Below are 15,112 nucleotides of genomic sequence, written 5' to 3'. Positions count from 1 at the left end.
ATTAGAGCATGTGATTTCTTGTCTAAATCACTGGTTTATGCATGACTCTAAACATTATTTTCCTCCCTATCTGTAAAGAAAACTAAGTATTCTATAATGTAATCATAGTTCAGCTCACAGATTTCCCCACTAAAGATTTTCAGGTTCATAAAAGTTAAGAACATTCTTATAGTCACACAATTTTCTAAAGATGACAGTTAAGAATGAAAGCTATTTTTTTCTAATTTCAATAGGTTTTTGGGGAACAGGTGGTGTTGGGTTACATGAATAAGTTCTTTAGTGGTGATTTCTGAGATTTTGATGCACCCAACAGCCAAGTAGGGTACACTGTACCCAAATGTGTTTTATCCCTCGCCACCCTCCATTTTCCCCCAACGCCCCAAAGTACAATGTATCATTCTTATGCCTTTGTGTCCTCACAGCCTAGCTCCCACATATGAGTGAGAACATACAATGTTTGGTTTTCCACTCCTGAGTTACTTCACTTACAGTAATAGTCTCCAATTCCCTACAGTAATACTCTCCAATTCCATCTAGGTTGCTGTGAATGCCATTATTTCATTCCTTCTTATGGCTGAGTAGTATTCCATGGTGTGTGTGTGTGTGTGTGTGTGTGTGTGTGTGTGTGTGTGTATCCCTCTCTCACATTTTCTTTATCTACTTGCTGACTGATGGGCATTTAGGCTGGTTCCATATTTTTGCAATTGCAAATTGTGCTGTTATAAACGTGTGTGTGTGCAAGTATCTTTTTTGTATAATGACTTCTATGAAAGCTAGTTTAAAGCAAGGAGGCTGGCTGGTATAAAACAAAATATTCTCCCCGCTCTTTTCATAGACTGGGAAGGACTAGGATTTGCTTCAGAAAACCTAAGTTTGATGCCTCTTATTATCCCTTACTGGTACTTGGGCCTGGCATGTGCGACTTAAACTTCAAAACTGAGGGTACCACTCTAAGTTTGAAATAAGGTAACACGTACAAAGGCACTTTGAAATCTACATTCTTTTCTCTTTTCTGCTCAAAGGCAAAGATGCTGGAGGAGTAGAACGCCATCAGGCAACTGATGGCATAGACTCACCTCATCATGAACCAGCTCCAGTGGCTCTATCATATACACGAAGGTATCATCTTCAAACATGCCACTAGCACAAAAGAAACCACACAAGGAAGGAACAAACAAACACAGGAAATGGCAAGAAATAGCAAGTGAGCTTCATTATTGTGTCTTCAAAATAAAGAGTATAACTGAACAAATCCCTTTACACTGTCACAAGTTTAATTCACATATCTGCATGGAGTCCCACTGTGGCCCCAGCACTCTATTAGGCAGCATGGAGGCTATAAAAATTATAAAAGTATACATCAAATACATGCAAATTACACCTGATATAACTGATGTTTGAAATTCAACAAATAGATTGGAAAACTACTCTGGGATATGACTATTCACTCAGTGGCAGTCTCTAAAGTAATTATTCCAGAACCATGTACAACTATACAAACTTCTAGTTATGCAAATTCAATATCATCTGTAAGAAAACAGGTTCTTTAATATGAGAATAATCTAAAACCATCTGTTTCTGAAGAAGCAAACAGTGGTATCTTCATGCTTACAAATTCTAAATTGCCATCAAGCAGTATGACTCTATGTCACACAAATTACATTTAATTTTCAGGGACATAAGGTTTTTTATAAAAGGGCAAAAAGTTTCAAGATTCTTTGTCATCACATGGCCAAAACTAAGTCTTTATATGAGGTGCTACTGTGTTCAGGTCTAAAAGGTGCCAACACATGGTTTTGTTAGAGCCCACACCTAGGTCAATGTGAGAACTCCTCTCTTTGTCACCCCACCCTTGCCTGGCTAACTCCAACTTACTGTTAGGTCTAAGTTTCTTAGATCTAAGGGCTACTGACTCTCAAGTCTAGCTGTAGGTCTAACTGACATGCCTCCGGAATATGCCACTGGGAAACCTTCCTGGACTAGGTTTTGCCACTCCACAAGCTCCTATCTTCCCCTTTACAGCTCTTAGCACAATGGTAATTAAACATTCACCTATGTAATCATTTGATTAATCTCTGAATCTCCTACAAACACTAAGTGTTCAAGAGGACAGGGACATTGCCCTCCTTGTGCACCACTCCATATGCAGTCCCTAACACAGCACTGGCACAGAAGAGTCACTAAAATAAATAAATAAATAAATATATATATATATATATATATATTTAGTATATATATAATATATAAATATAAAATATATATATATATTTAGTATATATATAATATATAAATATAAAATATATATATCCATAAAAGGAAAACTGGAAAGGGTCAATGAATAAAATGCCAATGACATTCCCACTTACTGAAGTCCATTGCAGGTTGACAGAGCCACCTTGGAGTCTTTGACGCCTCTAATGCTTCCATGGTAGTAACAGTGCTCTCCGCCCTGGAAAGCAGAAGGTTTCGTTGATTGGTTGTATTTTATGCATCATGATTAATTCTTTGGGTGCTTCCATAAAGCAAAAAGAAATGCAAGGATGGGCATATATGTGCACTGTATTAACAACCCTAGAAACTCCTCTTAAAGTTGCAAATAAGACTAGGCAATTTTTCAACTTTTTTATAACAAGCATGTGTATATTAAATTGAATGAAGGAGAAAAGGCTTTAAAAAACAATGACACCAAGGTAATTAATAAAACATACATTTCTTAAGTATGTATTATAGGAGTACAGGTACTTCTCCGATGTTGTTACGGAACAAGGACTTCCACTTGACTGAAGAGACTCCAAAAGTTTGTTTATAATCATTTTTGATGGAAAACTATACAATATCTTATTTGTTTTCTTACCTTTAAAAATTAACTTTTAAAACATTTTAGAAACAATACATGAATGTAGTTTTCAAAGTCACATAATAACTACAAATTTTATTTTTTTAAAAAAACATAGCAGTTTCCTTTGTCCCTCAAAGGAACCCCATCAAATCTTGAAACTTTTCGCCTTTGTCCCATCAAAACAACCCCATCAAAAAGTAGGCGAAGGATATGAACAGACGCCTCTCAAAAGAAGACATTTATGCAGCCAACGGACACATGAAAAAATGTTCATCATCACTGGTCATCAGAGAAATGCAAATCAAAACCACAATGAGATACCATCTCACACCAGTTAGAATGGCAATCATTAAAAAGACAGGAAACAACAGGTGCTGGAGAGGATGTGGAGAAACAGGAACACTTTTACACTGTTGGTGGGACTGTAAACTAGTTCAACCATTGTGGAAGACAGGGTGGCGATTCCTCAAGGATCTAGAACTAGAAATACCATTTGACCCAGCCATCTCATTACTGGGTAATATATATAATACCCAAAGGATTATAAATCATGTTGCTATAAAGACACATGCACATGTATGTTTACTGTGGCACTATTCACAATAGCAAAGACTTGAAACCAACCCAAATGTCCATCAATGACAGACTGGATTAAGAAAACGTGGCACATATACACCATGGAATACTATGCAGCCATAAAAAAGGATGAATTCATGTCCTTTGTAGAGACATGGATGCAGCTGGAAACCATCATTCTCAGCAAACTAGCGCAAGAACAGAAAACCAAACACCGCATGTTCTCACTCATAGGTGGGAATTGAACAATGAGAACACTTGGACACAGGAAGGGGAACATCACACACCGGGGCCTGTCGTGTGGTGGGGGAAGGGGGGTGGGATAGCATTAGGAGATATACCTAATGTAAATGACGAGTTAATTGGTGCAGCACACCAACATGGCACATGTATACATATGTAACAAATTTACACGTTGTGCACATGTACCCTAAAAGTATAATAAAAAAATTAAAAAAAAAAAAAAAACACAGCAGTTTCCTTTGTCCCTCTTTCCCCTCCACCTCCAAGGCAACCATTTTTAATGTTTTAAGCTGTTTCTTCTGGTGTTTGGCTACATATTTTTGAAAGTTTATATTTTTATGTTCTGACTAATTCCATGTTAGAAATTATCTACCTAATACAGGATCTTGAAAATCTCTCTCATCCCCAATACATTCTAATGCATATCACCAGTTTTAGTTAAATCTATATTGTTTATGTGTACACAAATACTGTTCACAGCTCTGACACTAATAATTATTGTATTTTCTTTCTTGCTCCATTTTTTTTTTAAAGCATTTTTGCTCCTTTGTTGTACTGGGTACTCTGTGACACTTTTTTTTTTTTTTTTGGAGACGGAGTCTCACCCTGTTGCCCAAGCTAGAGTGCAATGGTGTGATCTTGGCTCACTGCAACCTCCGCCTTCCAGGTCCAAGTGATTCTCCTGCCTCAGCCTCCTGCTGTGATGCCTTTTAATCAAGAAAACTATGCACTTCAGATCTGGGCAGCTATTTTTTATAAATAACAATAATTTTTATTATTTATAAAAAGAATATTTATAATAAAAAATAATATTTATTATTTATAAAATATAGCTGAGAATTCCCTCCTTTCCATTTTTCTCCATACATGAGCTCCTACCAGACTAGGGAAGTCCCCGACTTCTTATCTGGTTATCTGGCTGCACGGGGCAGGCAGTAAATTGGGGACTTAACTACTCTACATCTACTTTCAACCAGTTTTTCTTTTTTCAGATGCTTTTATTTCTGCCTTTCTGGGATAAGTGACATAAGTTGACTTGTTTCTTCTTGGTTTCCCCCCAAACGAACTTAGCAGAGCATGAAAAGCTCAAAGGTAAGAGTCAACCCTCATCCACCTTCCACCTCCTGAAATTTTATAGCTACGTCTCACCTGCTTGTTTTCTCTTCTCCTGTCTTTGTCTTGGTGGGTTCATATCCTTTTTTATTCCCTAACTGTTCTTTAGGTGGGTTATTGGGAGAAAAAAGAGATAAATATATATTTAGACGGTCAGGGATTGGTTCCAGAACCCCTACATACTCCCAAATCTGCACATACTCAAGTCTCACAGTCGGCCCTGTGAAACCCACACATATGAAAAGCTAGCCCTACATACACACAGGTTTTGCATCCCACGAATACTGTGTTTGCTTGAAAAAAGTCTACATATAAGTGGACCCGTGCAGTTCAAGGATCAACTGTATGTATGTGTGTGTGTACAGTAAAGGGCTGCTTTTCTTTTATTTTCTTTTTTAAAGACAGTCTCACTCTGTCGCCCAGGCTGGAGTGCGGTGGCATGATCTCAGCTCACTGCAACCTCCACCTCCCAGATGCAAGCAATTATTGTGCTTCAGCCTCCTGAGTAGCTGGGATTACAGGCATGCGCCATCGTGTCCGGCCTTGAATCACTGCATTTTTTGAACCTTACATGAGACTTCAGGCAATATCCAATCATCATAAGAAAGTTTTAATAGCCACATTGTGTAGTTATATTAAGCATTATAAGCAATTTGGTAGCTTCCAATTTAATATCAGTAGTAGTGGTATTAGAGGATTTTCTGAGATTTTTATTACTAAATTTATACCAAGTTTTTAAAAAGTATTATGGACAAATATTATTTGGTAACACTTCAGACCACGGCAAAGTAACATCTTGAGTTATATCATATAAAATAAATCCTGAGAGAGAAGGAGCAATCCATCTTGGGTGCCAAGCATAACAGTAGTGGGCCAGTACAGGCAGCCCACTTCTAGAGGGCACTGGCAATCATGACTTTGGACAGTCAGCTCCAGGGGTGCCTACCACCCAGGAATCTGGCCATCTTCACCAACCATTACCTCACAGTGACTGCTGTCTCCATATACCCATATGGGGACAGAAACAAAGTGCAAAAGGCTCTTCTAAAAATAACAAAAGGACAAACTGATTCCCACATCTTCAGGTTCTCAAGTCCATGATTCTTTCTCCAGTCAGGAAGACTTGAGACAATTAAAGAGGGCTGGCCCTGACCACCTAGGAGTGGGTCACAGACCTGTGACGTGGCAAATGGCAGAAAGGAGAACCAAAATGGGCTCAATTCAGCCCATGACACAAGTCTCTGTGCACCCCTATAGACATCAGCATTTTCAGATCCAAAACTGCCAGTTAATTAAATTCAACAAAAACGGAGCATCTGATAAGTGGAAGTTATTGGCTAGTCACAGGAAATTAAAAATCCTAGTATGCTCCCTACCTTTCTCAGCCTGCTACTTGCACACAGCTGAACACTCCACAAGCCAGATCATGCTCAAATAATAACTCTGCTCCACAAGGTTTCCAAGGTCAGAATCCCATTGGAACCTACCAGGCTTCCTCTTCATATACTGACACATTGAAGCCATGTCCATCTTATAAAAACACTTCCTAACCAGAAACGGCTGGGGATAATAACTTTGTGACTCTAGTGATAACAACTTGTAGGGGAAAAAAAATCCGGTTCCCTGGTGTTACTAATCTAATAACAGGAACTGGACAGGCATTATGGCTCATGCCTGTAATCCTAGCACTTGGGGAGGCCAAGGAGGAAGGATTGCTTAAGCCCAGGAGGAGTTTGAGACCAGTCTGGGCAATGTAATAAGACCCTGCCTCTATAAAAAATAATAATGATGATAATAATAATAGTAATAACAACAGGAAGTGTTTGATTCTACTCATTTCAGTGGAAACAGAACCAATAGTTTCAATTTGGTTTTTAAAATTACCCTACCTTTGTGTCTAACTATTTTATCTGCATGGTAAAGTTCCATCAGCCAGTTCTTTATTGCTTATGAAACTCCCAAAAACCTGGACATTCATAGTGACCACACACTGATATTTTCAATCTATTCCTGCAGGTCAGGATAAACATTTGAAAAGAAACTACACAGCCCTTAACTAGAAAATGTGTATATTATGATATCTAGGTTCTGAATATAATAATAAAAACTACTGACATTATACTAAAATGATTATTCTATATACATATCTTTAAATTTTTCAAGCTTATCAACTACTAGGATATGCTAAACTATTTTAATAATCAGTGAGCTGATAACAAATGAGAAATAGAAAAAAGATATCTATAATGGGACATGTATACCTGATTTTGACTACTGCAGAATAAGGAAATAAAAATAATAATTTTGGAGAATTGGGGAACTTGAGACCCCAACACATAAATTATTAATTTGTTAAATTATTAAATAATTTGTTTAATTATTTACCTTCATTAAATTTAATAGGGAAAATGTTCTTGCAGTAGTTTAATAAAGTATTAGAACAGTATGGCTGTCCCAATGCTATGTAAATTTTTAATAGTTCATATAAATTATACTATTCCAACTTAAAATAGCTTTGTGAGGAGCTAGTGTCATCTGCTATCTTGATTTCTTGGGGCATATTTTAACCCCGGGCTCCTTACATATTCTATAATATACTCCGAATGTTGCCAGGAAGGGCAATATTTTGAATGATTAATAATAATTTCAACTTTATACTCAAAATTCAAATAACTGATAATCCTGGATCTAATTTAAGTGATTTAGTGTGGATAGTTTTGTTTTCCTTGCTATTGCTTAAATTGTTTATTATTTATGCAGTGGTAAGAAAGTTTTTAAAAAACTGGCTATTAATTAATTCAAAGACTAGGGAAAAAATTCTAGTGTATACGCAAGTAAAAGAGTCATTTTTGTATAGGAGTGGAAATACAAACTTTAAGTTATCTAACTCTTTGGTTAGAAACAACACAAACATGATTTTTTAAACTGAATTATGGCAAGTTGAGAGGCAGTAAAAAAGAAGGGAAAATAGATTTAAAAAATAGTCTGAAAATTTCATTAAAATATTACTAAAGGAAAAGGGAATGAGAAAAATAAAGGAAAGGAAGCAGAAAGAAGTGGGGAAACACTCAGAAAATGGAAGACAGGCAGACCTGTGTGTCTGAAAACACTCCTGGCTCCAACAGAGCACCTCGGCCAGACTCTGATTGACTTCTGCAGGGCCCACCCTCCCTTACTCACACACTAGACAAGGTCTTCAGAACACGCACTCCTCCAATCTCCTCCACTCTGCATCAACCCTACCTCCCAGCCAGGAGCCATGCGCACAGAGACCTACTCCACAGACCATAATCCAAGCTCTCCTGCTGCCAAAAAGCCTTCACTCCTAGAAGGGAGCTTGAGCTGACCTGTGATGATGATTTGATAAGGAAAGCACAAAGAACATTCTAAAAGGGTGATGTAGTTATACTGATAAAGAAAAGAATAAAGGTGAGAAGAGAACACAGGACCCACAAGGGCAAGAATTTTTATCTGTTTGGTTCACTGATACATATCTAGTACCTAGAACAGCAACTATGACCTAAACTAGGTCACGGTACAAGCTAAATCAACATTTTTTCTGCTTTTTTGTTTTTTAAAAGTTATATATATCAGGCCGGGCACAGTGGCTCACGCCTGTAATCCCAGCACTTTGGGAGGCCGAGGTGGGTGGATCACTTGAGGTCAGGAGTTCGAGACCAGCCTGGCCAACATGGTGACACCCCATCTCTACTAAAAATATGAAAATTAGCCAGGCGTCGTGGCACATGCCTCTAATCCCAGCTACTCGGGAGGATGAGACAGGAGAATCACTTGAACCCAGGAAACAGAGGTTGTAGTGAGCTAAGATCGTGCCACTGCACTCTAGCCTGAATAACAGAGTGAGATACTATCTCAAAAAAAAAAGGTGTATATATCTAAAATATACAACATGATATTTTGATATACATAGTGAAATTATTACTATAGTCAATCAAATTAACATGTCTTATTTCTACCTCACAGTTACCTTTTGTGTAAGCGTGTGGCTTGAGCATCTAAAATCTACTCTGTTAGCAAATTCCCATCATATAATATGACTGACCATAGGCCTCATGCTATTCATTCCATCTTGAGACTTACAGCCTACATAACTGCAACTTTGTACCATCTGACCTACATCTCTCCAACCCACTACCTCACTCCCACCCCTCCACCTCCTGCACCTGCTAACCACTGTTGTGTTTCTATTAGGTTGGTGCAGAAGTATTTGTGGTTTTTGACATTACTTTCAATGGCAAACACTGCAACTGCTTTTGCACCAACTTAAATATATATTTGACTTTTTTAGATTCTACACATAAATGAGGTCACAGAACATTCTCCTTTCTGTGTCTGGCTTATTTCAACACACACACACACACACACACACATACACAAACACACGTGCATACAATGGAATAGCATTCAGCCTTAAAAAAGGAGATCCTGGCATTTGCCAAATATGGGTGGACCTGAAGGACATTATGCTATACGGTAAAACCATATTTGTTTAATGAATGAACAGGAATGGCTTATTCATGAGCATATGTGACAAGACCAATCTTAAAGGATTCTTGTTTGATGAAGAGGGTGGGTAAATAAACTCTTATTCCCCACCTGGGTTTTTTGTTATTGTTTAGATATCATAAAGGTTGTTCAGAAAAAGTTTACCTTTTTAAGTATGCAATTCAGTGTTTTTCTTAGCATATTCACAGAGTTGTATAACTATCCCTACTATCTAGTTTCAGAATAGTCTCATCACCTCAGAAGAAAAGTCCTGTACTCATTAGCAATCAATCCCCATTTCTCCTCCCCTGCACTCCACCAGGCCCTGGCAATCATGAACCTACTTTCAGTTCCTATGAATTTGCCTATTCTGGACATTTCAAATGAACAGAAGCATATCATATGCACCCCTTCGTATATGGCTTGTTTTACTTAGCATAATGTTTACAAGGTTTATCTATGGTGTAGTATGTATCAGTACTTCATTCCTTTTATGACTGAATAGTAATTCCACTATGTGAATATGCCACATTTCCTTTATTCCTTCATCAACTGAAGGACATTTAGGGTGTTTCCAACTTTTGGCTACTACGAATAATGCTATGAGCATTTCTGTACAAGTTTCTTTGTGGACATATATATTTAATTCACTTGAGTATATGCCTGGGAGTAGAACTGCTGCATGATACGGTAATTCTTTGTTGAACTTTTTGAGGAACTGCCAAACTGTTCTGCCAAGCAGCCACACAACATTTTACATTCCCACAACCTGTGTATGAGGGTTCCAATCTCTCCACAGTCTCGACAGCACTGGTTATTGTCCATCATTTTTATTACAGCCATCCTCGTGGGTATGAATTGCTGCCCACCCAAGTTTAAAACTAAATGAGAGAGTGACATAGAAATGAAACATAAAAATGTCACCTTCATTTATTATAGAGCTATACTGGAGGAGAGGATTAGCTGAGAATCTAATAGGCCTGCTAATGCTGCACCCAGGAGTTAGCTAGCCTTACCCATCCAGGCAGAGACAATGTGGGACAACTCAACCCCCCCTCCACACACACACGGGGGTGGCCACAGAACAATTCAGAGAAGAGAAAGGTGGAAAGAATGTATTCTTCCTGTAGGAAGGTGGATCCTATAAAAAAAAAAAAACAGGGGAGGGAGGAATTGGCTGCACAGACATACTTTCCCAGCAAACTGCTCTTCCTTCCCTGAGCAAGAATGAGCAAGGGAATAGGAAGAAGCCAAGGTGAGAAAATAGACCTAGGAAAAGACGCTTTCCCCACCTAATAATGATAGTAATAAGGTAGAGGGAAGTTGGGATGGAGGCATTTCATCTATTTATTCATCATGACTGCTGGTCAGGTAGTAGTTCCTTTCATAAGCAGAAGAGAAATCAAAGTATTAGTAAGCACTTACAAATATGTATTAGCAGCTCACCAAAAAAGACCTAACAGAAATATGTTAATTTTGAAAAGTACTTTCATAGTGTTATATTGATGCTTACTCTTTTATAATAACTGAAATGCTAAAAATTAACTTATTTAAATAGGCTCATCAGCAAAGTTGGTCAACAAATATATAGTACTTGAAATATGCTAAGAGGGTGAATCTTAAATGTTCTCACTACAAAAAAAGAGATAACTATGTGAGGTGATGGGTATGTTCATTAGCTCGAGTGTGGTGACCATTTCACAATGTATAAACATATCAACATGATGTTTTGTATAATACATACAATTCCTATATATATAGTTTAAGTTATATACCTTAAATATATGCAATTTCTATTTTTCAATCATACCTCATTAAAGCTAGGGACAAAAAAGGAAACTAGTCACAAAGGCCCACCTATTATACGATTTCATTTATGTCCAGAATAGGCAAATCTATTGAGATAGGAAGTATTAATAGATTAGTGGTTATCTACAGTTGGTAAAAGAGAGACTGCAACTGTTAACAGGTGGTGTAAGGTTTCTTTATGGAACGATGAAAATATTCTAAAATTAGATTATGTTGATGGATGCACAAGTCTGTAGATATACTAAAAACAATTATATGCTTTATGATATATAAGTTATATCCCAATAAATTTGTTAATAAAATAAGAAAAGTAAATAAATTACCTTTAAAGTTGTAAAAAAAATCAACAAAATAGTTGTATTATATATTATGTGCAAAGCACTGTAGGAACTTAAACAAAGGCTATTGCTCCATCAAGCGCAGAACAAAAGTTCTTCCTTATTCACAGATTGATGCCCAGCATTCATATTACACGCTTCTTTTTTACCTCTCCAGCTCCTATATTTGCTTCACATGGAAAGAAACACTTTTAACCCACATGCATGCAATAAAAGTAAAAGCCAAGACATTAATCTTTTCTTAGTGAGAAGTAAGAATGAGGGAGGGGCTTGGTAGTGGTGACATGGGAGAACCTAGGCAACCCTCTTTTCAAAGTGCGGTTGCAACTAATTCCTGGGATACTGTCAATATCCACCTTCATATTTAACTTCACAGCCAAATAAGACTGTTCTTTAGTTATGTGGATAATACTGTGTGTCTACGTGTGTGTGTACAATGTGTGCATGTGCTTTTCTCTAAACAATTTGAGATCTTTGAGCCGGGCATGGTGGCTCACGCCTGTAATCCCAGCACTTTGGGAGGCCGAGGCCGGTGAATCACGAGGTCAGCAGTTTGAGACCAGCCTGACCAACATGGTGAAACCCTGTCTCTGCTAAAAATACAAAAAAATTAGTCAGGCGTGGTGGCAGGCGCCTGTAATCTCAGCAACTTGGGAGGCTGAGGCAGGAGAATCGCTTGAAACCAGAAGGTGGATGTTGCAGCGAGCCAAGATTGCGCCACTGCACTCTAGCCTGGGCAATAAGAGCAAAACTCCATCTCAAAAAATAAATAAATAAATAAATAAACAATTTGAGATATTTGGGGGAAAAAAGGCTGCATTATGTGAAAGTAAGTTTAACCTAGTCATTCTTACATATTAATTTCCTTTTCTGGTACTCTGGACAAAGATTTTCTGAAACAGCATAAAAGACAATCTTCATGAAGTTTATTTACAAATGCATATATATATATATATATATGTAATGGTGGTGGGAATATGAATTTATACAACTTTCAGAAAGAAAAATTGTTAATATATGTGAAGAGTGTTAAAAAATTGTACCAACTCTTTGACCCAGAAAATTCCTTTCTCAGAATTAACGCTGAAGCAATTATAAGGGATGTATTCAAAATGTATCTGGAAGGCCCTTCCCTTGAAGTTATTCGTATAGTGAAAGATTGGAAACAGTCAAAATGTCTATCACCATGGCATTTTTAAACAAATTATAACAAATGAATTAGAAATAATATGAAGTTTTTAAAAATTAAAGGTTTAGAAGATTACTTAATACATGCTAAAATATTTAAAATTTTGCTACATTTTAAAAATCTTGACATAAAATACTGTGCACCATATCAATACAGACACATAAAAAACAGACTTAATTCATTATCTATGAAGCACATAAGTTTGGGCATATGAGCTATTTGGAGAAAATGGGTCATGAAAGAGAGAAAAGCAGTGAACACAAAAACAAACTGCAGTGAATACAATTTCTTTTGCTAGAGTTGAAATACCTTTTGTTTTAATTTTAGTTACAATTGATAACAGATTTGGAATATCTTATTAATTATAAAGTCTCCTTTTGGGACCTCAAATGACCTCTGGAGGCCAATTAGTTATTCTGTTTCTTTAAAAAAACAAAAACAAAAAAACTAACTTAGTGCCTTAGTGAAAAGTTTGGATCAGGTTTCTGTGTCCTGCAAAGGTGGCTCATTTGCTGAGTCTATAAAGTTCCCTGCAATCTTGTCTACTCCAGGCTCATGATTCAGCATCCGCAGTGCTCAGGGCCCTGGCACAGCTGACAGAAGCTTCAGTTTGTACAAATGCCAGGAAGCTCGTTCCCGCGCTTGATTTAGCTTTTCTGCTCACTTTCCACAGCGTTAACTTTTAGGGAGACTCAACAACCCCCAAGTGCAACCTAAGGCAAGAACTGACAACTAATGATACATGAAAGTTCTTAATCTGTGGCACAAAACCAAAGGCTGGAAAACACGTCCTATTACAAATTGGAATGTTATAAATCCTGAGACATGCCAGGGCCTCCTGGGCAGTATTTATAATGAAGGGCGCCTATAAATATTTGCTGAGAAGCCATCACACTGAAAATCCCAGTTACCTATATTGCGCAAGTCCACACATGGGAAAGGTGCTACTTTTATGTTGACATGTGTTAACAATCTAGGAAACAAACAAACAAAAAAACAACAAATCTAGTGATGTTTCCCCACTTTGTTTCCTTTCCTGTGCCCCAGTATCCGGGACACCGGGGACACTGCTCAGGTTCAATGGCACTTGTTGACTCCCTAAAAGTCAGAGTTTCTTTCTGTAGCCATTCTGAGGAACTTCACCCTGACTGATGGAGGTCACTGTTTCTTACATACAAACCATTTCTCTCTCTCTCTCTCTCTCTCTCTCTCTCTCTTGCTTTAATCCAAATTCACTTGCTGTTTATTAATCCTTCCTGAAGACAAGAAATTTCATCTCCAAATGAAGGAATCAGATACCCAAGTACCCTCATATTCAATGTTCCATGGCCTTAAGCAGGCTTATTTGCCCTCTCTCTGCCTTAATTTCTTCCGTAGTACAGCAGGAATAATAACATTGACCTCACAGAATTGTTATGACGGTTAGAGAAAAAGTACTACCTACATTTCACTTCCCCTGCCCTTCTTGGGCAGCAAAGTCATTTGCACTAAAGAATCATTCTAACAGCCCATCCAGTCTTCTAATCCAGATTCGATGGCCATGAGCCTCGTCCTTCTTTACTGACTACTTTCAGGTGCTGATACGGAACTGAATAGCTCTTTATACTATCACAAAAGGTACTGTATGTATAATAAAAACAATAAACATTTTTTGTCCTGAATACCTAATGTTATCTCAAACATTTGTACATTTTAATAAATTTCTCCTCACTAAAAATAGTATCATTGAAAAAGAGCACAGGTGATTTTACCAAGACAGACATCAAAACAATGCAGTGTGCACTGATCAACTCTATGACTGGTACACTTACACTATAGAACTTGCCGACGCCAGTAACCGTACCTTAGAGTACTGTGGTTTCCCATTTTCGTAGTGAATCTCCACATAATCCGAAGACAACAAACCACTACAAAGGAAAGAAAATAGAGTGATTTCTGCATCTAAGACACTTGGAGGTTTAAAAACAATCGGCTCAATAAATGAATGTGAGGGGCATGCAAATCACAAACAGCTGCAATCCATGGTTAGTACAGAAACAAAAACAGGTTATCATCAAGAGTCTCACACAGTATCCAGGAATAAATTACTCCCCAATCTATAGGGAAAAAAAGACAAGACATAGACAATCTAACGGTGAACTCTTTTTATACACACTATTCAGGATCTGATTCATGTGTTAATTAATATGGAACAAACCATAAGGCAAGTAACACGAGAAGACAGATCCTATAAAAACTCCACAATTATGCCCTAAACCGCTGGAATGTCATAAAATGTAATCACCAAGGAAGAGTGTAAAGCAAAAGTCAGCAAGTGTTTTCTATAAAGGCCAGGGAGTAGATATTTCAGGTTTTGTGGGCCATGCGGTCTCCACTACACTACTCAGCTCAGCCATTATATTTCAAAAGCAGCCACGGGCAATATGTAAACAAATGAGCATGGCTGTATTCCAACAAAACTGTATGGACACTGAAATTGGAATTTCACATAATTTTTAT

The 15,112-nt window shown here is 37.5% G+C and overlaps 1 protein-coding gene across 4 annotated transcripts in view; it reads right to left on the bottom strand.

The window, feature by feature from the left end:
• The window catches only part of ADAM23 (ADAM metallopeptidase domain 23), a 172,623-nt gene that overhangs the window by 75,717 nt on the left and 81,794 nt on the right, over positions 1 to 15,112 (bottom strand). For all 4 annotated transcript variants that reach the window (XM_005574061.5, XM_005574060.5, XM_005574059.5 and 1 more), the window contains exons 4-6: positions 14,457 to 14,520; positions 2,367 to 2,449; positions 1,077 to 1,140 (exon numbers count right to left, since the gene is read on the bottom strand). In XM_005574061.5, coding sequence (XP_005574118.1) covers positions 1,077 to 1,140; positions 2,367 to 2,449; positions 14,457 to 14,520 — 211 coding nt within the window. The remainder of the gene's footprint in view (positions 1 to 1,076; positions 1,141 to 2,366; positions 2,450 to 14,456; positions 14,521 to 15,112) is intronic.

Source organism: Macaca fascicularis, chromosome 12, assembly GCF_037993035.2.
Source record: "Macaca fascicularis isolate 582-1 chromosome 12, T2T-MFA8v1.1".
Classification (NCBI taxonomy): domain Eukaryota; kingdom Metazoa; phylum Chordata; class Mammalia; order Primates; family Cercopithecidae; genus Macaca; species Macaca fascicularis.
The sequence above is the reverse complement of the archived record's forward strand: the minus strand, read 5'-3'. Positions and strand labels throughout refer to the sequence as shown.